At 42.5% G+C, this 27736-nt stretch overlaps 1 protein-coding gene across 3 annotated transcripts in view; it reads right to left on the minus strand.

The window, feature by feature from the left end:
* Positions 1-200: 200 nt before the first annotated feature.
* LOC125765295 (leucine-rich repeat-containing protein 24) overlaps positions 201-27736 on the minus strand; it is a 114758-nt gene continuing 87222 nt past the window's right edge. For all 3 annotated transcript variants that reach the window (XM_049430261.1, XM_049430262.1, XM_049430260.1), the window contains 2 exons: positions 3126-5459; positions 201-2250 (listed from right to left, as the gene is read on the minus strand). In XM_049430261.1, the coding sequence (XP_049286218.1) occupies positions 1193-2250; positions 3126-4749 (2682 nt within the window). In that variant the 5' untranslated portion in view covers positions 4750-5459 and the 3' untranslated portion in view covers positions 201-1192. The remainder of the gene's footprint in view (positions 2251-3125; positions 5460-27736) is intronic.

Here is a 27736-nt window from a genome sequence, read left to right on the forward strand (position 1 = left end):
CCGGCTGGATTATGGACATTTGTTTTTATTTATACTTTTAACATTGCCATGAAACAGAAACCAAAACTGTCCCAAAATGTTTGGTATTCAGCATTGTCCGGGGTGAAAGAAAATATGGCGCAAACTTGATGATCATGAGCATGATTGTGAACGATCGTTACGATCGTTACATCCTTTTGATATCCATTCACAATTCCCACCTTTTTCTCACGCTTCTTCTCCGGCTGGGTGTCATCTCCTTACACTATTTACTCCTAGTTTTCGGAGACTCTAACGCTAACATAGCCTCCAAATTGATTCGGCTTGAAATCCACGAAACTCCCGCACTATCCAACAAACTTATCCTAGCTAACGAAATTGTATGTATATACGTGTGTGTATGTGTGTTTTTGTATGCATGTCCTCTGTAATCTGTTCGCTTTAGCTGGATGAGAAAAATACAAACATTCGTATTCGTGACGTCAAACCAATTTCCATCGGTTTGTGTTTAGATAATCCCTTTTTTCACTAAAATTAACATACAAATTCGGAATGAAAGTGTATGTGTGGGCCTATATGATAGTGATAAAACTATAAGAAAAATAATAATATTAATAGTATCCCTAAGCGAGTCCGAGTGTTCAAATAATGACTTCGATGTTCCCGCGTCTATGTCTTACGTTCTATGTGTTTTGTGTTTTTTTTCTGTTCATTCTCGTTTTTTTTGTTCGTCTACTGCCAAAAAATTCACTATTAATTACTTAACACGATCGCAATAAAACTACACTTGACGCTTGACTCGCTAAAGCTATTTCCGTTTTCCATTTTTTCCTGTCGAACGTCTGTGTTCGTATTTCTTCCTTTCCTTCCCTAACCGAAGGATCCTTTATCCTTTCGTATTTTGTTTACACTACCGTTTTTAACTGTGCGTTGCACAGGTTCGCGCCACAAGTCCACTCATCCATCCAGTGTGCACCACATCCCTTCACTCGATTCGATCGTTAAGTTTTTGGGTGAAAATATGCGATTTCAGATACACAGTTGGGTGAACTTGCCTTAATGCTAGAATTAAATTAGATTTTCATACTCACGCACTACCGTACTAACAGGCCTACCCAATACACGCACGCACACGCAGGCCAGCGTCCCGGTTGGGAGATGCGCGACGAGCGTGTTTGTTGGTCCCGTGGCGGAAGGTGAGCCGCTGCTCCCACTAGACCTCAGTACCGTCGTCACATTCGTCTACCACCAGCGGGCTGGTGCTGGTATTGGTACTGCTATTCGGTACCTGGCCACTCGGAGCAGAACGCTGATCGTCACCGGTCGTTACGATACTTACCGGCGGTGGTTTCTTCTTCGGTTTGGGCGGTGGTCGCGGCGGTATTTTGCTACGATTCGATGCCATCACTGGACCGTAGATAGAGGACTGATCCAGGTCAAACCCGCTCAAGCTGGCGGCCGTTGATTGTCCCGCGTAGGGCAGTGCCTCCGGTATAGCCTCGTAGTTACCACCGCCGTGTCCCAACACGGTGGTGTTCGGTGTTGCCGTTTGACCCCCGGGTGTGGCTGGCAATGGGCGATCCTTCATGCTGTACTTCGCCATCGGTGTCGACGTGAGTGCGGTACCGGATGCGGTAGATCCAAGCGGCGACCCCCGGTGTGCCGTTTTGTTGAGCTTGAGCGTCGAATTACCGGAAGCCGTCGTCCGCAGTCCCAGGTTGTCGTATACCGGTTCGCACACACTGAGCGACATATCGATGGGTGAGGTGGGACTGGTAGCACCGCTATGGCCACCGGCCGGTAATAGTTCAGCCGTCACCGCCGAACTCATCGACGGTGTCCAGCTGGGGGTACGCTGTTTGCGCGGGATTGTCACGTAGCCCTGGTGCTTCAACGCAACCGGCGGATAGATTAGTGGGGCCGGCGTAAACGGTGAGTTAGCGCGCGCTGCCGCAATTGCTATCGTTCGACCCGTTTTCGGGTGTTGTAGCGTGCGGAAACCGGCAGGCATCTGGGCCGACCCGCTCCCACCTAAGCTGGTGCCCGGCCCGGTCTGGTAGATGGGACTGGCCAGCGGAGATTTACCGTAGATGCGCCCATCGTGGATGTTCGACATCGAGCTCTGTATCGAGGGTGACTGTGGGAAGCGGGCCGAAAATGCGAGCAGATCCGGCGGCAGATTGGTCCCGCAACCGTCATCTACGAAGGTGGCACGAGAGCGCGGGTTCGTGTCCGACAGCGCCACCGAAGCTGTTTCCTCATCCTGGGCGACTAGAAAAGAACGCAACGATTAGAGGGGAATAGAAAATGGAGAGAAGAAAGATCTTATGAAATAGAAGTTTGCCAGCTTCCAGGGGGGGAAAGCAGCACCAAGGCGGTTGGCAATTTGGCACAACCGAAGCAGCAAAGGATAGGCTACGCTCTTGTGTGTACGATTGCTTTGCATATAAAACTGTGGCTAAAACAAAGCGCGTGTAACTGAAACGTGAGTGTTAAACAAACAAACGAAAGAAGCAAAATGATTTGCAATCAAAAGCTTACTTTACATTGTAACAGGCACAATACAGTAATGTTTGGAATTATGCATCAAAACAAAAATTTATCTAATGTTTTAAACAAACATTTCTACTAAGTATTGGTTTTAATTACACTGTCTAGCAAATAAGTAATTAAAATAGTTAAATTTTAAAAACGAAAATACCTAAATAAATTAAGGAAATACTGGCAAACTTACAAAAAAAAAGATTATTGGGAATTCATACATTTTCTAAAATGTTTTTGTCAACGAATTACTAATCCGGAAGCCAATATGTAAAACATGGTTTAATTTTTTTCGATAATTGTCATGAATATGGCAAAAAAATTGAATTGGTAAATAATTGATCAATTCGCCAATTGTACATGATTTTAGTTAATTAAAGATTGTAAAAAAATAATTAAACAACACTAGTTGAACGTATAAGAAGCAGTTCAACAATTAAAATATTCAATTGCCCATATTCTACGAACCAAAACATATTCTAAAAGCAACGACAAAATAAACAAGATATTACTTCGTAACCAAAAGTTACTAAAATGTACAAAAGCTAATTCTAAAGTGCTTCACAAAGCACCGTATCTACGTCAAACTTGCGTTCCGTACTCACCAAAACCAGTCTCTTCCAGCAGCGTACGCTTCGCTTCATGTTTCTCATCATAATCGCCACTGACGCCACTTTGGCCACCACTGCCCGGTCCCTTTTCACCCGCATCGATATCCGCCCGTCGGGGTGGTTTCTCCACCGGGTTTACCTCCGTCAGCAGGCTCTTCTGCATCTCCACAATAACCGACCCACTGTCCAGGATTGAATCATTCTGCGATTTATCCATCATCTTCGTGTTCATCAGTCCGTTTTCGCTCATGGTAGAATTCTTCTTAAAGCGGCGCTTTTTACAGCAGATACAGTACAGTAACACCCATGCAATTACCACAAACAGCAGTATCAGTACCACGACCAGCAGCACAATCTGCAGAATATCCTTCGACCGTGTTGCCGACGTGATCGGATGTGGATCCGCCTTCAGATCGAAGAACTGTTCACTCTCATCGATTCCACCCCGGTTGGTCGCTTTGCAAACGTACGTTCCCCGATCCGTGGGGCGTACGCCAACGATCGTCAGCTCGGACACTAACACCTCGCTCTGATCGCGTGCATTCGTCCGCACAGCTTCGGTAACGCGCAACCGCTGATCGTGACGCGAGAACGATCGCTTCTGAAACAACCAGTCAATTTTGGGCAATGGCAATCCGGTCACCTTACAGATGAATGTAGCATTTTCGCCCGCACCCGGAAACTGCATCCGATTCTCGACGATGCTCGGTGGGCAGGCAAAGTCATCCAGCTCGATCTCGTTCCACTGCCGTCCGGCGAGCGACTTCGGTACACTGCAAGCCGTCGGTGAGGTGTACAAATTCTTCGCCAGCACGTACTCGGCGAAGCTGCGCAGTGTGCAGCTACAGTTCCAAGGATTGTTAGTTAGCGACAGACTCGTCAGCTTCTCCAGCCCGGAAAAGGATTCCTTCCGGAGCGCTTGCAACTCGTTGTAGTCTAGCTCGATCTGGGACAGGTTCGGTACATTGATGAAGCTGCCCAGTGCTATCCGCACCAACCGATTGCTGCGCAGATGCACCTTCGTTAAGTACTGCAACCCTTTGAACAGGCTATTGTCGATCCGCTCGATCTGATTGTTGTTCAGTATGATGACCCGTATCTTGGTGAGATCGTCAAACACACCAGCCTCGAGCGCGGTCAGATTGTTGTTCGCAATGTCGAGCTCGATCAGGATGGTAAGGTTGCGAAACGCATCCCTATCTATCCGCTTCATGCCATTGTGCCGCAGGTACAGCTTCTGCAGGTTTGTCTGGTGTGCCGCCTCGAACGTTTTCGTTGGCAGCTCGTCTATGCGATTGTGCGACAGGTCGAGGATTTGCAGCTCGTTGCTTAGCTCCTGCGGTACCACGGGCAACCGTTGGTTCGTACAGTCCGCACTCTTACGGCCACTCTTCCAGCTACACTTGCAGTTGCCGCACTGCTTGGTAAAGTCGGACTCTTCCGTTCCCTGTGATAAGCTTAGCTGCAGTTGCACTAATAACAGCATCACCAGCACACCAAACCGAATGCAGCCCGGTTTTCTTCGAGCCGTCCGTGTAGCTTTGGTGCAAAGTTGCACCGTGTCATTACCAGTCCGTTCACTCATTGCCATCGTCGTGCAGTTTGTGCTGGCACACATTATGAGATCTATCACTGCGCGTCCCGACACTTGCCGCAAACACTATTCGGGGGGAAGGGTGCTGTTTTATATGGCTACGCCTGAAGCACACATAGAGCTCTTTCCAAGCTACTGGAAGAAGGTCACGTCTGCGAAAAGGATGCCACTGCGCCGTGCGCCTTAAAATGGTCACCAATCCCGCGCACAGGAACGGCGTCGAAATTGGTTGCGATTATTTCCGCTATCAGATGATGATTATCATTGAAATTGTGTTTGTGCTTCTATTTGTTCAGCTGCAGCATCTCACGACAGTCGTGCATCGTGCACAGCAGCAGTTCGGGGTTGGAAATGGGAAATGGGACTAGTCTAGAGGACCGAAAGGCGGTGGGGGGGAAAATATCTAACTTCTTAGAAAAGCTAGCCTTTTTCACCGTCGGCTATACGACACGTCCTACACAAACACACAATAATGATGGTGATGGCGGTACTGCTGTACTATTTCCCAGTGCTGCTCTTCCAATGGCAACATGTTTTTCGTTTTCATCGTTCAGCAGTAGCAGCAGCAGCAGCAAAGCAGTGCCGTTTCTTGCACGCTGCAACGAATCCCACTCGGGAGCCTGTCGTTTTTTGCCTTACTTCTTCGAATAGATGAAATGTTGGGTCGGTGCAATTGTTGCGCTTGAAGCAACGTTTCGACGTTAGCTATTTGTGCTATTTCTCTCGTTCTGCAACTGGAAGTGAAAAAAAAAGATGAAAGGAGAAGATGTACGTAAGCGCATAACAAAGGTAATCGAGATGTTAGTTCAGAGAAAGATTTAATTTGATAGGGAAAATAAGGGCAGCGTTTCAGTCCGGGGGATCCCACGAACCATCAAGAATACTGGTTGAACTACAAATTTGTTAACCTAAGCGTTAGATTCTTTGTGACGATGTGGGTGTGGGGATCGATGATAAGAAACGTTTTGGCAGATTTTTGAATGGAGTTTTATTTTATCTTTTTTCATTTAAACCATTTTACGCCAATTGATGCAATGCAGGGATTCGTGGTGGGAAGATACTAATTTTTACTAACCGAGTTTTTGGTACTGTGTTTTTGCAAATCAAATCATTACAGAATGGTATAAAATTGGCATCCCTTATCCGTTACACATATCACACAGGGAAAAGTTTAAAAACAAAATCAGTTTATCGGTTGTGTGAAGTCAAATGTACTGTTTAATGTCTGCGGTAAAAAACTTTTCCATCCCGAACATACCATTATCACCGGCGCCCGAACGGGACGGAACGATCGTGTGCTACAGATGTGAATCAAGTCACATTCTACGACCTTTAGTTTCAACGTTTCATATCTTTATTGAAGTTTCCATAACCCAACGGCCATGGCAGAAGATGCTACCCTGAAGACACATAAAACTTTATAAAGCACCATCGTAACGCTTTTGGGACGGGTACAAATGTACGTGTTAAAAAAGGGATATTATTTTTCATCAAAACGTTGCGTTTCTTGAAAAGCGTGGGCGCACTTCCGTTCCGTACAGACCATGCCGAATTACCAAAACCCAACCCATTTCGGATTCGGCAGTACAAAGCTTTCGACGAGTGTACGCGAACAAAACACAGGACTACAGCTGGGTTGGTATACTTGTATATAACAGGAATTGCAACGGCTTACAGTGAGAGACACCGATAGGACCGAACACACATTTCTTCTCCCTGGGCGAGCATTCACCTTTCAAAGCATTCGCTACCAGGCACCCGGTTATCGTTCCTGGTTTTTTGGCTGCGGCGAGGCACATTCTTTTCTATTCATTTGATTTGTTCATCCTTTTGCACCGTTCCCAAGATGGTTGAGGTGCCGCGAAATGCAGCAATAAGAGTGTCACTGCAGTGAATGCATATACGTTGCAGCACAAACCTTACACGTCGTAAGGCACACACGTGTGTTTTGTATGTTTACATTCTGGCTGCTCGCGCTTCCCGGGCGATGTGGCCGGCACGGGAACTGTATGGCTTTACTTCATCCTGCGCACGAGACTGCATTTTCCCTGCATTTGTATCAACCCGTCCCTTTGCAAAATGTTTGGTACGATCGACTGAACGAAGCGATACATGCAAAAGGATATTATGAAGAGGGATGCTTCTGCTACTTGAGTGTATTTTCTTGAATTTTACTACGGTTTCCAGACTTTGGCACCAGGTTCCTTTTCTTAGCTTCATCGCACCTCCGGGAACGCTGGCATGCAATACACGGCGCGCGTACGAAGCAGCCACTAGCAGATGGTGACAGTAGACGACACGCTTTATGTCAGTAGGAAAATGTTATTACAGTACGAAGGGCCTTTGGCACAGGGTAAGGGACGTGGGCCCAGTGAACAAAGCATACCAGTACTGAGAGTGATGCTTTGATGGAGCATATGTTTTTGTATCGTTTTCGTAGCAAGCAAAAAAGGGGGGAAGAAGCGACGACATGTACGTGTTTAGCAGGCACATCAGGGTTAGTTGTGGTCTCTATGCGTAGAAGAATTTAATAACACACACAGCATTACGTCGCATGGTTGAAAGGGTAGCGTAGCTTGCGAATATATACTGGAATCATCAACCAACACTAAAGGCTGACTGGGGATGTGACTTGCTACGGACGGCCATACATGTGTGTGTGTGTGGCGAAAGGAAGACGTGATCCATCCAAGAAGGATGAATGTATTGTTATTTTAACAAGTACAGCACACAGGCATCGTTTTGTTTGCCAGTATGTCATAAACCCATTTTCTTGCCTTCTGAACCTTTTTCCTCACGTATGAGAAGGTTTTCTTTTTGACAGATTTTAAAATTATTGATAAGATTTTCTTCGTTTGAGATGCAAAGAGAGAAAACGCCACAATTTCCATGCATTTAGTCCTTGATATGGAAGTGGGAAATAGGTGGCATTTGTTGAACTAGAAGATGCGATTAAAGTCCCCAAAAACTTTCAATTGGTGACAATCTGTTCAACATGTTTGCCAAATAATGGAGTCATGTTGTCATGTTTTCAGAAAAATATTAGAAAAATGAAATACTTTTGGAGTTTGATACTTATCATTATTTAATGTTAGTTAATTCTATTAAGAAATTCAATACAACAGCAAGAAATAAAATAACTTTCATTAAGTGATTTTAATAAAATTTACATCACATAGTGCCTTAACAATACGGTCAAGAAAGGGCAAAAAGTTGTAGCAATTATTTAAAAATTCCAATTAAACATTTCCCAACACAAGCGGTCATCCATATGACGTACCATCAGTACGTGAAAGGAATCGAATAAAACACAAAACACCTTCCGTTTGGTTAGCCAAAGGTAGCCTACGGCATTTCCTCTGCTGATGGGTATTCTCTGCTTTTACATCCCGTATCACGACGGTTTAATGAGGAAGTACCATCACATGCCATGCGACTCTACAATGCAATCTACACGGTGCCACCGCTACAGAAGCACATGTACACCACACCACATTGCCAGTTATTATTTTGTATAATTTTCAAACCATAACTACATTACGCAGATGCAACCACAACTCCGCACCGGACAGGGCTTCTAATGTTTGAGCTGGGAGGGAGTGCTAATGCATCGTCGTCTGCCAATGTCGGAAGCAAAACTCCAGCACCGGCACCGAGTCCATTATAAAGGTTGGGTGAAAGGATTGCCGTTTCCTCATAGCGGCTGTAGGGCAAATATACCCCGCGAAACGACACACACCGGTTGTCGGAGTTTTAATAATAAGCCTGCAGCTTTTGGGTAGGTTTTTTTTTTGTTTTTGGTCCATCGAGAGCATAAAACATTCGAGAAGGTGGTCGCCATTCCGCCGGTACGTGCATTTTCCTCGTACGTAAGAAATTTAGTTCCTGCTACTAGCCTTCGTTTAGCAAAAACTTGTTCAGCACCGGTTCAGCAATACTGCCGATGTTAGTATGTACGCTTCCAGGATGCAGGAAAATGAATTTTTGGGCTTGCCTTGTTAGGTAAACTGTACCCAGCGAAAGGAATACAACTCTTTGTACCTACAAACTTGTGGTACCGTTGCCCTGGAGCAGACTGTATCACATCGAGGATAGAAACTCTAATGGTCGCCGTATCGTAGTGTTCTGCTTTTACCACGAATACTACGATTCCCTCTCCGTCTGGTAGTACAAATAAACTCTTTCCCTGAAGGGTGTGTGAGAATCACGCGAAGCCGTTGTTTTCTCCTCTACCTGGGCGTATTATTTTGATTACAACCTTGCAACAAAAAGGTGCGGATGGGAACTTTTTTAATGTGATGCATATTAAATAATGCACATTCGGAACATCTGTGCACACGTGTCCATGAGGTTGTGTGTTAGCTTGAGCTACCACCGTCAGCCTCATCATTGTGTGCCTTTTCGTGCACATCATCGTACTACTAAACATCGCATCATAGAGCGAACGCTGTCCCCAACTGTGACAGCCGATTCGTGCTTCGCGAAGGATAGGTAGAGTTTAAAAGTTGCATTGTATGGTCAGTTTTTGACGATTTTTGGATTTTTTTCTTCTCTCCTGTGGAAGGATTTGTGTTTATTGAAGGTTCTTTTTTTCCATTCACTAGTGGCAAAATGTTGGCTGTAGATTTTTCGTTTCCATTTTTAATCCATTTCCAGGTGGTTGTTGATGGCTAACGATGAGCCACGATCTGTGTGCCACTCATCAGCTCTTTTCGTTTTTTGGGAAGGGTTAGAATGAGTTTGGATAGCAAAAAAAAATGGCTCGCACAGGTATTGTGCTTTATTTTCGGATGCATTGTTCGCTCGCGTCATTCTAGAAGCAACATGAAAATCGTCTGAACGTTAATAGAAAACGATAATTAGATTATCATTAGTTTACATTTCGTCCATTCCGCTAATGGTGTTTTGTAGTAGAGTTTATAAATTTGTGGTAAATAAGAAAACAGGGAAGGGTTTTTGGGCCCTGCCTGTGTGGAAAAGCAATGGAGGAGATGCCATAAAGACGAGCACTGTTGTACGATATGTTAAGTTCACTATCATACAGGGAATTTAGACTCGCCAGACTCTCGTGAGCTGGTCATGTCATTCGAATGGAACGGAAGGTCTTTTTAGGTCGTCCACATGGACAGAGAAAATCATCCACAAAGACAACCGTGGTAGGCACAAACTGAGATGGACAATGGATTGGAACTGTGAGAGGTTTAGAGGGCTCTTGCAACACCGCCTATAAGTAAGTAAGTAAGTACAGAGACGTGGAACAGATTGACAATAAAAATAATCTCTAATACTTTAAGTGGTTTATATAAATAAAGTTGTGAATAAATGCATTTGCTGTTAAATATTGTATGGTTTTAACTTTACTTTTCTATTCACTTACGTTTAGACGCGTAAAACTCTAAAGTTACTTAATTCAACTGTTAAATATTCAAATGGCATATTTTTTTCATTAAAATCTTTCAACACTCGACATCATCATTCTACGGAAATAATGGCGTAGGAAATAAACTACACATTAAAATTTTGCTGCAGTTTCGAAATTTTACACTTCAATCAACTTAATCGTTAAAATTTGATCATTGTTTAATGTATTGGAAATTATCCTTTGATATCTTGATTCGCCATCGTCTCTCACAAGCAAGGTCATTTGGAAATTATGCCATTAGAAATATTGATATTTAACTACCATGAATTGAGCTAAAGTTAGAAAACCCAAGTAAAAGTTCGTCCTATTGAATATTCTTTGCACCAAAAAGAGGTTTCAACACTTCAACTTAGTTTATCAACAAACTTGCAAGGGAACGCTTCTAGAAGCGTTCTTTAATCTACCACCCACACAGTTCAGTGACTTCCAAATGTAAGCAAAAGGCTATCGTTTTGCTGCACCTTTTGAGATGCTTGGCTATGTAAGATTTCAATTATCTAAAACAATAATACAAACTAACGAGGCGAATGTCAGCCAACAGGCCCAAAGCCTCTATAAAAATAATAAAAAAAAAAAAAAAAATTATCTAAAACGAAAAGATAGTTTATTTTGTGTGTGTATGTGGAAAAAGGATCGAGAACTACGAATGCGACTGCAACGAGTTCCCAAAAAGGTTTCGCTTTTTCTGACAAAATGGTCAATAATGCTTCATAAAACATGAGAAGAGTGAGAGAAACGAATGGAGCCAAAAAAATGGGGAAATAAAGAGAAATGTAAGGAACAAACAGATCGTGAGTAAAATATTCCAAAACATTCCATACACACAAAAAATGGGTAGCTTTTCCCTGAATGCTTATATTATTGCTTTCGGTGAAAGCTCGCGTGATGAAGCTGCATCCAGTTCTGATGAAATAGTTGAAAGAAAATATTTGCCCTACTCATACTTTCCATGTTGCGTTTAAACCCGTATACTGGACTGCGTCGACTGGATAGTAGTATTGTCGGATAGAACACATTCAATTTTCCGAACAGGACAAAATACTAACGTGTCTGTCCTCACGCTCCATAATACACCTCCTGGTTGCGAGGAAGTTATTTCATCTCATCAAACCTTAAAGGAGATCATACTTTTGTCGCACTGAAGCTCCTAAGACTCGATAGGACGATTGATGCTGACAGAGAAAAATGCGCAAATACAGACCTATTTTGCCACCGGCTCGCCATAAGCTCAGTGAAAGTCACCGAAAATTCGTAAGAAAATTTGTGGCATGTCTTTTCACAAAAGCCCCAACCATTCCGTCGCAGCGTATCCATCGTGCGTTTAAGAGCAAACGGCCAAAAACGGTATGCATTTTTTACACTTCGCTGGAAGGTAAACACAATTCGGATTTGATCCGGACCTCTTGCCGACAGGACGGTGGGGAGGTGGGGTAGCAGCATTTTGGTGGAAATTTAGGTGTCCCGTTGTACCCAGCATATACCCATTAACCACTGCTGTTGCCCACCATTCAGCCCATTTGCCTTTCAAACGCCGCCGCCAGTGAGATCCGCTTTTCAAAGCATTTCGTACGCATCCGCCCGACGAGTTGTTTAAATGGGAAATTTTCTGCCTCACCTGGCAGGCAAACCATTTACAGCATTAGGTCAGACCCAGGCATCTTATTTCTTGACCGCCCGGAGGTGGTAAGCTTATCCAGCCATGTAGAATGGATGGCCATTTTGCCGGCCAAAGCTTTCGATTTTTCGATCCTCTCCATACTTCCGCTAGCACTCGTTTCCGCCAAAAACCGTTGCACCAATTGTACCTTTTCGATCGGCACTAAACCATTCCATTTCGCTTCATTCTGCCCATACCGAAACCTGCCTCCCCAATTGAACTTTCACCGGTAAACCAACAAAGCAAAAAAAACAACAACGAATCGATCGATAAATTATTCAGCGGAAAAAGTTGATTCAATATTTTGCGCATGGTTTTCCAGGAAGTGGAAAAGAAAAAAAACTTTGCAAAGAACGAGGAAAAACTTCATACGCTTCTGGTAGCCGGGGGGTAAGAGAGCAAACCTGCCTATTTGGTCGAGACCCGATTTGGATGAAGTTAGTACTACAGCAGAGCTGACTTTTGCCGTTCCTTTTTCCTTCCGGCAAACCATTTTGGCACGAACGATCCAGGCGGATGCGTATCATCCCGATACAGGATGGGTGTGGCAATGGAGTGTTCTATCGGTTTGCGTTCTTGCAAGCAATGGGCAAATAACTTTATATACATTTGCTTACACTTTCGATGGTTAAAGCTCTGAGAGAGCCAACTGTGCTGTTTATTTATTTTTAGTAATTTGTTTTTTGTTCGCCAAATTATTATTAGCGTTTAAATAATTATGTTTCATGTTTATAGTTTATTGCAAAATATAGTAACGAATACCATACATGTTTCTTTTTTTATGTTTTAAATTTTGTTTTACATTCGACCTACCCAAACAATGAATAGAATGTTCCATGCCAAGGACCGTTTTTAAACTGGCTTTGAATATCTTTCTTCAATGCAGATGTTATAAACACTGAAGTTTTATTTTACTGGACCACTGAAGGGAACATTCATAAAATCTATGTCACGATGTAAATGGAGAAACAGTGAAAGCGAATTTGACTATATTATTTTGTTATATTTTAACTAATTCATTTAACACTAGAACTACCGGACCAGTCATTTTGACTGGAACGCTTCATTTTCATCACATAATTTTTTAGGGTTAAACAATTCTAAGGTAGTTCAAACATGAGTTTCACATATATATTCTAAAGTATGATCTGCAATAAACAATAAAATATATTCCAACTCTTCGAAATTGTTTAAAAATCAACCACAAACGAAAAACGCTTAAAACGCTTGGTAGTTCTAGTGTTAATTGTTATCACTTGAATAGACATCATCTAAACTAAGGATATCGCTCCTATACATAGTTTACAAAACGTTGTCAATCCCGATGAGAATTAATTTCAAAAAGCAATCAACAGCTTAACCCACTCATAAGCTTCCTTTGTCCCAAATTTCCTCGGTCTAGCGTACTTTTACCATCTAGTACCATCATTTTACACGCAGCAACGGAGCATACAACGGTGTGTGAGATGATTCGGAAGTTTGACAAACTATCGAGCACTATTTAATTAAAACTAGTTTCCCCAGCTTACCACCTCGAGTAAGCTGCTATCGGCCGGAGATCCTCGACGAATGGTTTTGGTCGGTGTCCAGCAGCGTATCGCAGCCAGTACACGGCCAGAACTGGGAAGCTTTTCAAGATGGATTGCTCGTTGAGGATGGGTTTTCATGCGAATTCGTTTGATTGCATTTGCTTTTAATTTAATTTACAACAAGTGATTGCTAAACTGGTGACAACGGTTACGAATATGTGAAGGAGGTCCCGATGGGTAATTGTTACCGATTCGATGGTGTCTTTTCCGTCAAACGGGTCTAGAGCTAATGGCATTACATGGCTCCGCTCAGAAGTTCGTTGAAAACTATGGTGAGTTTCGGGTATTTCGATAAAAATAATGAACCCTGCAGGGAACGTGCCACAGCAATGTTTCATGCAAAATAGTTTACATTGGTGTGATGTTTACAGGAGTATGTGTGGCATATTACCTTTTGCCAGAATAGTCAATCATTTAGCACGATATCTTCATATATGATGATACACACTTTTTGAGTTCAAATTGAATTGTTGAAACAAGTGTTGGGAGAATCTGATTCAGATTTATGAATCTGAATGAATCTTTGAACTGGATTAGTTACTCTGAATCTCTATTCTGAAGATACATGAATCCTTTCAGATTCGGGGCAACACGATGTAAGTGACAGCGGGACCGGTTCCACATGACAGGACCGGGACTTAAATCCCATCCGGACCGTCGCCAGTAACAAGGACTGATTATCCGACTACGTGGTAAAAATAAGTTTAGTAAACCAGAAAACTAGCAGAGGCTAAGTCTCCAAACGTCAAAATTCATACAAAAAATAGTAGTGAATGAGTTCAAATGTGGCTAAAATAGGAGCAAATAGAGCCAGGATAAATATGAAATCTATCGAACTTACTAAATCTTGCACATCAAAAGCAAAACTGATTTCAGTAAAGCTTTCTCAATTAATACACTAAAACTTATGAAAATGTTTAAATCGAGAAATGTTTGAACAACATCGACTTTAAATTTAGAAATATTGGAACGGTTCTAGATCTTCCTCGACAAATTAAAGTACAACTTGAACAGCATCCAGAAATGGCTGCAGCATTGCCACTTAAACTCGAAAACCTTGTAAATAATGCGATAAAATGGTGTCCATTAAGATGCTGCTAGTTCTATTAAACAAATGCGAAACATCAAAAAACCAGTCCAAAGAAACATGTGCACCCACCTATTTATGAACTTGTACGATCGGCGACAGATATAGGTTTCAGTTTTATTTTGCGACCCGAAACATCGGATACCCAGCTGCACAATTTAATCTATTCTTCATACGCCTTACCGCAACATGACAAATGTATAAAACACAATCAATAACCGGTAACGAGCATCGGTTCGGTGGCATGTCAATTACCTTTAGACATGGGGTGATATTTACGCCCCATCACGGTACATGGTGCACCGGGTTGTCAAAAGCCCACTTGCCAAACCGATCGTGAAACACGTGTATGCCTGCTGCTCAGAAAATCACCTGAAGTGCACAAAACAAAACAAAAAACACATCATAACTCCAAGTTAAAAAAGCAAACGCAATGTATATGGGAACGTAAACCTTATACGGCCCATACTGCACTGTGTCGCAAAATGTCGCCCAGAATGGAGGCAGATTTTCCGAGTGTCCGCGTTTGGTTCGGGGGCACGCGCGTAAACGCAGCAGCGCACTAAATCGTCCATCATGTGGCGCATAATGGGGAGGAATGGATGGGGAGGGACATGAATTTCGTGATGGGCAATGACTATGCGATTCTTCCAGTGTGGTATGATTTGGTAGTTTTATACCTTTCTCACACAACGAACGTATCATTTGCGTACTGTGCTTGCGGTGAATTCTCACTTTGCGTTGTTCTTGGTTTTGGGTGGGAGACGCGGATGTTAACCGCACCATAGAGCGGTATGTGATGAGCCCACTCGTATGTTGTTTCGAACAAAATATGACAGTTCAAGCGAACGGAAGTAAATGTAAGGTGGAGAGAAACAACAACAACAAAAAACGAAGTAACAAATACCCATTGCACACATACTTTTCGCATTCGCAAGTCATACATGCCTACACGCGCGTTGCGGATATGTCAGGCACAGGTGGCGTACTGTCTCTGCAGGACATTACAATATCGCATAACGAAATGGTGTTGAATTTTTTGTTGTTGTTGTTCCCCGAGATCGAAAGAGAAAGAGGAGGCGGAAAGATGCTACACGGAAACGATGGGAAGTAAAAATGCTTTCCAAAAAGGTTGGTGATCGCAAGGTAAAAGCGACAGTTAGCTTCCAGTGGTTAACCGAAAGTTTACCGAAAATATGTGCGCTCAGCGGGAAACGTGTACGGAAACACACGCACACACGAGCGCGGCATTTTTCGCACAGACGTAAGCGCAGATACACTTGCGAACACCGTAATTTGTGTGCCGAATACACACCATTATTACCGTCATCATTTCGACGGAAGCCTGCGGGCGCTTCTGCTAGTGGAGCAGTCGCTATCTTCGACCGGTTTGCATCGCACGCGGAAAGAGCAAAGCGGAAAACATTTACTTTTGGGCTCACCGTTTTCCGCCGTCGTGTTTTGGTACCGAAAAGAAAATGCTCGTTTGCTGCCTTGCAATGAATGAGAGCCGGTTGGATGGGACTGGGAGAGCCTTTTGCCTATGTTCTCGCTGGATGGTCTTATCGTGGTTGTTTTCACAACGATTGTTGTGAGTTCACAAACAAACCATTAGGTTAGGTAGACACAATTCCGTGTGGAAAATGAAGTTTTTCTTAAAAAAGGTGTATCTGTCACAGAATTTATTTCGAGCAGCGGCTTTTTTCTAGCCATACTTAGGTTTGTTTATAAAAATATATATAAAAGTTCGAAAAAAAGGACCATTTTGCATGTACATGTTCCATAGTTAGCTGATATCATCTTCCCATCTCTTAGACGAACGTCTCTATGTTTAGATATGGTGGAAGTGGCAGCGCAATGTTCGTTCTTTCTGATTGTTGTTATCAGCTACGCAACCTTACAAAAAATGATTCCTTATCATATCATTACCGTACCAGGCAACCAGGGAAATGATAATAAATCATTAACTATTTGAAGATGTTGCCTCTAGACTTTTTCTCCCCCGGAACAGAGTGAATGTTCACCTGTACAAACTTGAACAATTATTTCCGGACTCCATCAGTCTGGCTGTCTTTGCAGCATTTTATCGTGCCGTGTGGTTCATCATACCACACACACACACACTTACATGTCACATGGTATTATGTGCTATTTTGACGTAATTCTGTTAGACCACCATGCCACCGATAAGAACACCCATTCCGCCGACGCATTGAACCATGACCACTTGATTGATATCTCATAAGCATATTTCATCCGCTTATTTTTCCACACTGCTACTCGTATCTACATATCTCTGGATGGGGATATTTTGGGCCGCACATCTTACGGTGGGTCTGACACTGATCCGTTACTTATCGTTTTTTTTGCTGTTGTTGTAGATTTGCAATCGGTTTGACATGAGAAAGAAGCAGACGAATGATTGGAATGTGAGTTTGATTAAATTATCTAAGCATTGTGTGTGTGCTTCGAGTGAATGAGGAATTTTATGACGAATCAAAAAAAAAAGGTTCCATTCTACCCGTAACGATATATAGGCCCAGACGAAGCTGTTGCTGACTAAAATTAGACATTCTATCTCCGTCACGGGTTTTATTCTTCACAATCAAATCATACCAAACGAACCGTTACAAAAGCTAATCAACGATATTAAACGATCCTAACAAAGATAACCTACATCACGAACATCATCGTGAGCGATGATCATGAGCAGCGCATTATGTTTTCGTGGACGGAATCCATTGATACGTGTGTCAGTTGGAATAAAACACGATCAAACAAATGGCACATTTTGGTGCCGGTTGTGCAACATCTAAGAAGCGTGTTATATCAGTCCCATCGCTGCACAAAATAACTACAGATGCAAAGTTTAAATTCTGGTTTGTATGTACTTTTATCTACGGAGAATATTTCTGCTACCGCATGATGTTACACGAACCCTTATTTACGTACTAATTACAGATGCATTTCAAACCATTTCTGTTTGTCTTGTTTCTGTACAGCTTATCGTCACAGCGTGCAGCTTCTCTGGAAGCTGCACAATTGTCAGCTGCGATTGACTGTAAATATGGTGCAGTAACTAGCAAAAGAGAAACTTTGGTTTTTCCCAGTATTCTCGCCTTGAAAATTTCATTATTTTCATCATTGAGTCCATGTCTTTTATCACTCTTCCGAGTATTGTAGGACAAACTTTTGCAGACATAAATTAAAGTGAGAATTTGGAAAATGCTTTGTTTAAAAGTAATTGTTGAGTTTTGTGGAAGTTCTTAAATACTACGAGTAAGCAAGACAAAATGTATAAATGTTACTACATTAGTAAAAACACAAGAAGTAATAATATTATAGGCATACACAACCAGATGACGTAAACGTGTCAGATGACAAACAGAAAAGGGCAAGTACGTTTTATTGTAAAGCTACCATATGAAATAGAATTCATAGCAGATGAAATAGTAAACAATTTTTTCTGCGCTTCGTAATTATGCAACCGACAGGTATAAACGTGTGCAGGGATTAAGTGTAGGCTAAGTTTAATCTAGTTCTAAAATTATTGAAGCATAATTATATATTGCTGAAGATTTATTAGCAAAGTTTAACAAATACTCATGTATTTCTTAATGCAGAACTAATGGTAAAAGTTCTTCAAACTAGCTCAAAACCGATTCATATCGATTTCGGTACAGTTTTCCCACAAGTTCGATGCACCTAACCAATCGCATCCAAACAACAATACCGAGGAACTAATGGAATTGAGGTCAGTCTAATTGCTCGTTAATTTATCAATTTGAATTCCTTCTCCATCGATGCAGCCAGTCGATAAACAGCATGACGGGATGAACAAAGGATGACTGCTTGACCCCTTGAGTGGTCGAAGATTATGATGGTTCAGACCGTGAACGAATGTCAAACGAAACGAACCATTCGGTGCACCGTCACGAGGCCGTTGATGTACGTCGAGTACGCTGATGTGTGCGATAATTTTGCATACAACGCTCTTCCAAGTGTCATTGCTATGACATTGGAATGTTCCCGGATCGATACAGTAGTGCCGCGAGTCACACGACATACGCAATGTATGTCCACCCCATATTGATGCGTAGTATATGTACATTCGATAAATCTATCCCGCACAAGTCTGGCTTTTCATAGCGAACATGTGTATACACATCCTCACGGTAGAAGTACATTTCTCGCTAGAAGGCAATGGAAGGCATTATTGTCGTTTACGTATTGCTGTTGTAATACAGATCCATCGACATCGATATTGTACGATCGATTGCGGTGGAGGGAAAAGCATTTCTCTGCTTTGTTACTTAAATTGCTGTGTTCGTCATTTGGACACAAGATGGATCTTTTCACTAGCTATACCACCACGTGTGAAAGGGACACGACCAGAAACGGTGTGGTTAAACGAGCGCAATTAAATTACGATTAGAAAACGCACCCTTTGCTGCTACACTTCCCATCTATCTTCCACTGTTGGTGCGACGGTTATCGATCATTGGAACAACGTGTCCTCTCTACGCTTGTACGATGGGGGTAGCAAATTCAATACCACCTCATGATAATGAACCATCCTCGAAACGATGCATAAAGGGCTAAAAATGCCTGCTGTTACGCGTGTGTTACTACATGGTAGTAGCACTACATGCGCTCTGCAACACAAAAGCAATTCTATCTTGTACTGCTACCGCGGTGTTCGAGCTCGGATAATCGAACACACCACTGGAAAAAGGGGGCAATATGATAAAAGCAGTGGTTGTCCCACCGAGCTAAAAGGATGCCTTTTGCGCAACATATATTGCTTATTACCGTAAGTCAATAGCGCTGTTGGTCGAACACGTGTCGTGCAGTTGTATCGATAAATAATTACAGATTGTCGACATGCAACACACACACACAAACACAATCGCATCGTGCACTTTTCCAAGAGGATGCTAGAAAAGCGATTAAACTGTTGAAACATTTGCCATTCGATTAAAGGGTGGTTGGCATGGCCTTGACTGCGTAAACACTATTCATGATCATGAAAATGTAATTAATTATCAAGAGAAAATTAAAAGTGTGTTATAAGAAAAGTTGTTACAAACAATCGAATGTAGGTTGATAACATAAAAAAAAAATCTTTCCCAAAAAAAATCCATTATTGGAGAAAAGGCAATGAAAAATCTTTAATTCGTGCTCCAATGTTGTTATCCGTTCTTGTTTGCTTTATTTCCCCCTCAAACGATTGTCCGATGACCGTTTGATTGTTATCGTTATAACAAAACACTAGGAAAAGATGCATGAAATGTCAAGCTATCGCTGGAATTCAATTATCGATGGCGTACAATCTTAGACGCTTAAATCGATCGTCTATTCAAACGACCATCTCGCAATCACGCACACGAACAAAACACTAACGATCGACTATGGAAACCGTCTACATACAAATGATCCAAACCAGCATCTTTTGTTTCTCTTTCCCACACCTTTCATTTCGTTCAACAGTGGCATGTAGCTTGTGAAGGAAACATATACCGCATCTTAAACATTTGTACGGTAGAAAACGGCATGATAAGAGAAATGCAATCGAATGGAAGAGTTCGGTTAAGCATTATCATAAAATTGAATCTCCTTTTGCGAAAAGTGAATGTTTGACCTTTCACGAATAACATAAAACCTTCAACGATCGGAACACACACACACACACACACGCTGTGTCTGTGTGTCTTTCGGTGTTCGGTGGTGGCCACCATCGTATTTCCATTTGTTTCGCAAAAGCAAAACAAAAGGATTGCAGGTAATGTAATAAAGAAAAGCAACAACGTTTCACACTTACGCTCGATGGTATTGTGGGTGGAGATAGACGAGGGGAGAAATTCACCAGGATCTGGTGGAACACGTTTCCCGTACATTGGCAGTGGAAAAAGGCGTGAAAATGGTTCGAAGTACGTTACGATGTGCTCGTAATGCGGTAATAGATTTTTCACTTTTCAAGATGCTTCGCAGATAAAGGAATGGTAAGACAATACCGTACGCCAATGACAAGCAAATGTATCTGTGATTTGAGTGAAAACATATACCAAGTGCTGTATGTATCCTGGAAGTAGTTACAGTGCTTTATTGGGTTTCACTCTCGTCAGCAAAATGTGTGTTGAGTATGTTTTGGAATGGAATTGTTTTTTTTTTTGTCATCCTGCCGTCGGTGGATTATAATATACTTAATTTAAAGAGTTTTAGAATCCCAATTTTCAAACCAATTTTTGGTAACATTTGTAGTAAAGTTAGTTACAGTGAAATCAATCATATACTTACAGGGTTTTACCATTAAGTTCAGACTGGCTCTGGTCTTTGAGTTTTGGTTAGCATATTTTTTTAAATGCGTGAATTAAATGTTTGACCAGAAACAATTGATTTCAACAGACCAGTTTTCAACCGCTTTTAAGCAGCAGATTAACAATGGACACAGTCCGAATGCAATCCAAAAACCCTGTATCATTCGAAATCAATTCCAAACTATAAAATCACATACCCAAGTAAGTTCCTGGTGACTATAAACGCACATAGAGCGGGTGCATTGTTAAAATTCAATTAGCACAACAATGTGATTGCAAGTGTTCAGTAGCGGTAGCACGAGATCGTTATAACATGGACCTTCCTCGCTCTCACTCTGTTGAATAGCTGTTTCACATCACTGCCACTTTTGTCAAACAACCCCTACAGAAGAAGCTTTTGAGTCATTAGGACCTGTGCGCCGTGTGCGCATCATAAAATGCAATTACTTTACTACTCACCCGCATACATTGCATCACATCACGATAGCCAGATTGTCCCCCTACCACCCAAATGCCACCATGTCACGTCGAACTAATAATCATTGTGGTTTGTTTGGAGACATTCACCTTAATGAAATAAATTACGAGCACCAACTGCACGGTTCAGCTGCAAACTAGCTCCCGCAGCCTACACGTAAACAGTCTTAGTAGCTTCGTCCTCTCCCCTCCGTCAAATCATTTTGGTTTGACGACGTGTCGAAAGGATCGGGCCTGTACTCGATTGGAAGGCCAGCATTGAGTGCCCAGCCCGTGCAGACGGTTATTCAATTAAACTTTCCTCCAGGCGGCCAGACGCAACTGGCGAGCCGAAAGCAATCTGGCGGAGGCGCATCGTAAAACTGAGTGGCGCTGGGTTTTGCCAAAGTATTCTAGCTTGGATGTGTGTCTCAGTATACGACACGTACTATGCATGCAAATTACAAAAGTTTAGTCCTGTTACGGATAGTGGCCACAATGGAGAAGTAATTGGCCCATGAAAGCCTGCCGTTTGCGTTCAATTCGGTAGAACATAATATTTCAGTTTTGAGACACGATCATGACCGAAATGGTTGTCTGCATCATATCGGTGTGGAAACTATGTGCCAATCCAGTGCCGGTACCTGTGTTTCCGAACCGAATAGATGTGTGTACGTAATTGTGTTACACGACTGGGTATTTAATTACACACTCCATCTGTCTGCATAGTGCTGTGGATAACGTTCGACATGGGAATGGCACGTTTAATTTTTGTCCATTATTTGTACAAAATGTTTACATACAGTTGGTAATTGTGTATCAAATTTGTACAAAGAGATCGACATAGCTTTAAGAAAGACATTGCCCTTAATCCGTATATGAGCTTAGATGGGCGCATTTGTTATTTATGCTTAGCTTCTAGGCAAAAGAGCTTCCAAAAAAGTGCGAATAATATTACAAAAGACATTACCTTCCCTCTATAAATCACACATTTAATCACCAGCAAGGCACCGTTCGCTAATCCCTCTATTTCTAATTGATGCAGTAAAACGCACACCTATACATCAATCGTTTGCCAGCTGCCGACAGAATGGACCCGGTTCGGGAAGAGGATTTAAAATTATGATTAAGTGTCTAGTCCCATTAGGGAGGGATTTATGTTGCCATTTCCCGAGTATCTACTGCATTCACAGTGCTGTGCCGTAATGTTCTGTACTTAAGGCCGCACAACAAAAACTCCAGCATTAGCTAGATGTGAGAGCGTTACTGCCGGAACGTATAAGAATGTAAAGCACCAGGGGAACTCACACTCATCCTGTGAAGTGTTATTTTACGAGCATACTTTTCTCATTAATCAGCAATAAAACATTCACGCATGATGGTAATCCACTGTGTTCTTTTTTTTGCGGAACCATTCCACCCAGTGGCTTTGATGGAATTGAATGCGATGCGCCATCTTGTAATACGATAAGCCATACGAGCTAATCGTGTCGTACGGCATTTGTTGCGCATATCGAACCGAGAAACATGTCCCCCGGAAGATACGTGCACTGTAAATCCTATTGGGTGGGTATTGATTTTACTGTTACTGAACGGCACCTGGCGCCTCCATTGCACATCGAATAAAGTACTGGGCGTCTCCATCGGAAAGCAAAGGCGACATCAAAACGGAACACCCAGATGGTCCATGGTGTGCAACGTTTGTTTTATTCATGCGATAAAAAATTGCAATGTTAGTTATGACACACAGTGAGTGTTTCCGCTTCGACAGCGAGCAATATCATTAGTGGATGAAATAAATAAAAGCATCTGTATAGATCGCAGACGCATGCTCAGCTTATGGGATAGAAGAAATTATTATTTATATTGCCAACAAAGTGTCAGTATTAAATAAATTTATTTCTTCTGTCTTAATACATCATAATTGGTTACCATAAATGAGAAAAAACATATGATTATTTACTTGACAGCAGCACTCTACTATTTAAAAGGGATCAAAAAGGTATACAAAACCATAGATGTTGGAAGCAGAAAAAGAGGACCTAATTGTTAAGCAGGCAAAAGTGCTTCTTATAATGTCATACGATTAGCCACTGGTAGATGTTTTCCTTCAACGAAACAATTATTCAAACAATTTCAAACCAACGTTCGCGACTGTCTTGCGTACTTCAAACAAACGTTCGCACACCACTCGTGCAAACTTGAAGAGCCACTCTCGCCATATTTCTTCTTGAGCCACACTTAAGACACAGAACTTTGCCACTCTTATCACAATTATCGTAAAACTTTATTTCCATCCTTTCGCACGCTCCACGACGATATTACCCATATCTCAAGCGGCTGTTTCAAGCGGCAAACGACGAAGCAAAACGAATGAGCACTTTCCATCCCTCACCACACGGAGCTGCTGATTGGCACTAATTCCTCTCGAGCTTCTCGCCGAAATTTGACCCCCTTCCATCTGTAGTCAGCTCGCCAACTGCTTGCCGATGATGGGGAAAATCTTACCCCCCGCAAAAAGGAACACGGCCAAAATGAACGAGAGCACACCATTCATACACCCTATTAAAAGCCAATTTCCAAAACCAGAGTACGGGGCTTACCCTTCCGTACCCAGGCTTTTTGCTACTTGACATTCTTCCGTTTGTGCTGAATCGTTTGGCCAATTTCTCCAATCTTTCCACCCGTTACCTCTCGATGCGAGTTGGTACATCCTTTTAACGGATTTTCGACTTTTTCCACCAAACCGATAGAGAGGTACAGACGATGGAATTCTAGCTAAGACATTTGGCCCCAATCGAAACCTAAGCATCTTTACGAAACGAAGCGATTCTAGCGATGGATGGGAGAGGGAGAGAGTAAGAGAGAATAAATGAATCAGAAAGCTATACTAAATTATGTAATTAAATCGTTAGACAGTTCTTCTTTTTGTTTCTTCCGTGTCCTACCATTTCCCAGCCAACTTATTCAATGTGGGCCTTTTCGTGCGATGACCATAAGACAGAAACGTTCCTAAAATTGTAAGTGAACCCATTTGAAGCATCCGTCTAGGGACGTGCCAAAAATACTGAGCATGACTCTCTCAGCTAGTAAAGTGAAAAAAGTACAAAACTCGACAGGTCGTTGCTGGAATGCTGCGTTTGTCTTTGCACCGAACATGGGGAACGATGCTCAATGGAGGCCTCAAAAGTGAGGCAAAAATGTTATATACAGAAACGAAAAAAACAACAACCTACAAACAAGATAAAGCAACTACCATGATGGTCTTATCCATTCGTTGGCACATTTCTGTAGGCTTCCGGGCTGATGGCGTGGTCAGGGTTTTTCCTTCAGGCCCCAAAAAGGATATGCCCCCAAGGAACGTTAAAGGGGTTCGGTCGTGTCAATGCCTCGCCCCGGCCGGCATGTGTGCCGTGACGTGATGACGACCTGTCCTAATGGATGAAACGGGCTGATTCGTACGATGAGGCCATGTGCCGAATGTGGCATGTCCCGATCCGATGAACCAGTACACACGGCAACTGTACGCTTATGGTCAGTTTGGCAGCTGTCGCGCTAGGCAACTAACGACCAACGTTAGTGTTCAAGCTGTTTACTCCATTGTAAGTCTTCAAAACCCATGATGTCCTTGCCCTTGCTGGTGGTTCCTTTGTCCTTCCTTAATCACACACAAACACAGACACACACACCTTCAGCAACACATATTGCCTTGGGCGCCCTTTCGTGTAAATTATTGATTCCGGTCATCTTGCTTGCCTTTTCCACCGCCCCGTCAACCTTTCGTGTTGGTACAATCTATTCTGGATTCGTTCGTGACCGCGGGCAAAGTTTTGCGGTTGATTGCATCGTGACAAATGAATTTTTAAAACATCCCATCATAACTCGTTGACGGCCGCCGTTTTGTGTCGTACTGCAGCCGTATGGAAGAAAGAAAGGACACAAGGAAGAAACGTGACCGCGTCGTTCCGGCGTCGAATAGATGCATCAAGAAAATAAAGCAAATACTGAACCTTCCCTCCCTGTTGGTGCTGTACCTTTAGCTGTACTACGATCATTGTTGGCGACAGCAGCACAATTTCGCATGACGTAAAACCCCCCGGAACCCGACCGGGGCTTGGGACCGTCTTTGCAAATGTACGAACATATAAAATATGTACACATTGTCAACAGTGGTGTGCGCACCGCGGTGAAAATGCCGTTGCGATGGTTTTGTGTAATTAAATTTATTGCACGTACCGAATCACTGTACCGACGGCGTTTGCCATCGTACATAATATTTTGCCCGGTACGGGCCTGTTGTATCCCAAAAACATAATGGTACGCAATCGCGACGATGGCTTTCGGAACGTTTTGTGCAAAATGCACGCACAAATCAACGATAACGATCGCGAGATGTTAATTGTTGTCAGTGCCTGGTGCAGCACGCGGGACCGTCCGGTTTTGGGAAATTTGCATCGCAAACGCGCACGGCGCATGGAATTCATTTACATGCGTGTCGTGTGCACTGTCGAGCGGGCCCATTGTAGCACATGCGGTACGCGACCAACGGACGACCCGAACGACTTATGCGTAATGATAACACATCTTTCTGTAGCCTGCGAGACGTTTTAGCGCCAGACGTTTGGCTTACCACCGAAGAAAGCAGCCGTTTGCAGTTGATCGGAATGTGTCGATCGAGACTGGCATAACAATGAAACGGAAGAACGTTGCAAAGCCGGAATACATTAGCGTGGGAAGTATGGAATATTTTATAAAAGATTGCTTTAGAGAAATGACAGACATTTCTTATTAAATCGTTCAGGTTCGTGCTTTGTTTGATAAAAAAATTACCAAAGTTATAATTTAATTTATCGATTTTTAGTGTCCTCTCAACCTACAATACTTTCATTAAATAGTAAAGCAATATTTTACCTTCAAATTTCACCCTTCGCAAAGCTTTGGAAAAGACAAGCTTTTTGAGAGAAGAAAAAAAAACATCATCATGGAAAGAGATAAACAGTTAAAAGAAAGCGAGGGGGCAATACATTTCCCACAAAGCAAAGAAAGATTTCCGTTCGCTGGTGTCCATTACGCAGTACAGTAATTACCCATAAATCGTAAACATGCCTGACAGGGCGGCACTAATTTAGTTTCTTCGCTAACGAGTTTCGGAAGACTTCCGGTTTTTGTGTATGGTCGAGAGTAATGCACAGAATTGTGCAATGAGAAAAAAAACGGTGTACCAGATCAGGAACATTAAGCGATACAAAAAGTTTTACGATAGTTATTAGTTGATTGGAGTGAAAAAAAACCTTATACGTAAGTAGTAAGCTACGTACGTAGCTCCGAAAAGGCATATAGAATTGTTTACAAACGCCCGATCGATTTTTGTTAAATTTAATTTTAAAGTATGTGAATTAGAGACTCAAAATTGTTTTAATATAAAATTTGACAAACTAGTAGAATTTATCCTCCTGGAGAGCTTCATAATACAGCCATTAGGTAGATGATTCATATTCCAGTTGGCATATTTCATCATCAAAAACCGAGGGGCAAAGAATTCCAATCGCTATGATTAACCTTTACCCTAGTACCATTCATCACGCTTTACCAGGAACTTGTTTCACAGTTATCGATGCGTCTGTAGTATTATAAATTTCTCCCTCAGGCGATTGAAGCTAACGATAAAGCGGCATGCAGTTGCACATACCTTTTTCCGTTTTGCTATTTTTCCTCTTCACGCTATAGGTTGTTATTATTATCATCATCCTCACCATCATCATCATCATAAGCATTGACCAGCATCAGTTGATCCGCGAAATTATGTTTACCGAAAAATGCTGCACCGGTCTCGATAAGGCTCACTACGCCACGGCGTATTTAGCCGGCTGAGCGGATCATAATTTATTAACACTTTGTTTGAAACCATCCCTATTTTGGTAGCCGGCAGCATAATCCTTAACTCCCCCACTAAACCCCCTTTCCCTTTACTTCCCCCGATTTTCCCTCCAGCCCTGGTCATTCTGGCCCCGCAGTGCAGATACACGGCTGTACCAGGAGCATCCATTCACTCATTCATAATTTCTTCATTTGGCGCTGACACTTTTCCCGGGATGAATTCGCATTAGATTGAAACGGCGTTTTACTGAAAAAAAAATCCCATAAGGGATAAACGCTACCCTGGTGCGTGGGTAGTTGAGGGGGGAAGGGGGTGAGCGTGTAGAAAGAGCGGAAGGAGGTCGTAAATTTTATCAAACCTTCACCCAGAAAATGCCGCAGGCCTGAAACCGGGTCCCGGGCCCCCGGTAATATCCTTAACGCGGGATGGATTCGACCTGCAGCGTGCAGAGCATATGGTGGTAGCTTTATTTTTATTCAAAGTCCATAAAATATGACCCATTACTGAAAATATGGTCATGGGAAAGCGCGACCGTCGATCTCACATCCGGGGAGCGCATTCTTCGTCCTTTCTTATTTTTACTTCATGTTGTTTTTTTTTTTGCT

This window comes from Anopheles funestus, chromosome 2RL, assembly GCF_943734845.2.
Source record: "Anopheles funestus chromosome 2RL, idAnoFuneDA-416_04, whole genome shotgun sequence".
Classification (NCBI taxonomy): Eukaryota; Metazoa; Arthropoda; class Insecta; order Diptera; family Culicidae; genus Anopheles; species Anopheles funestus.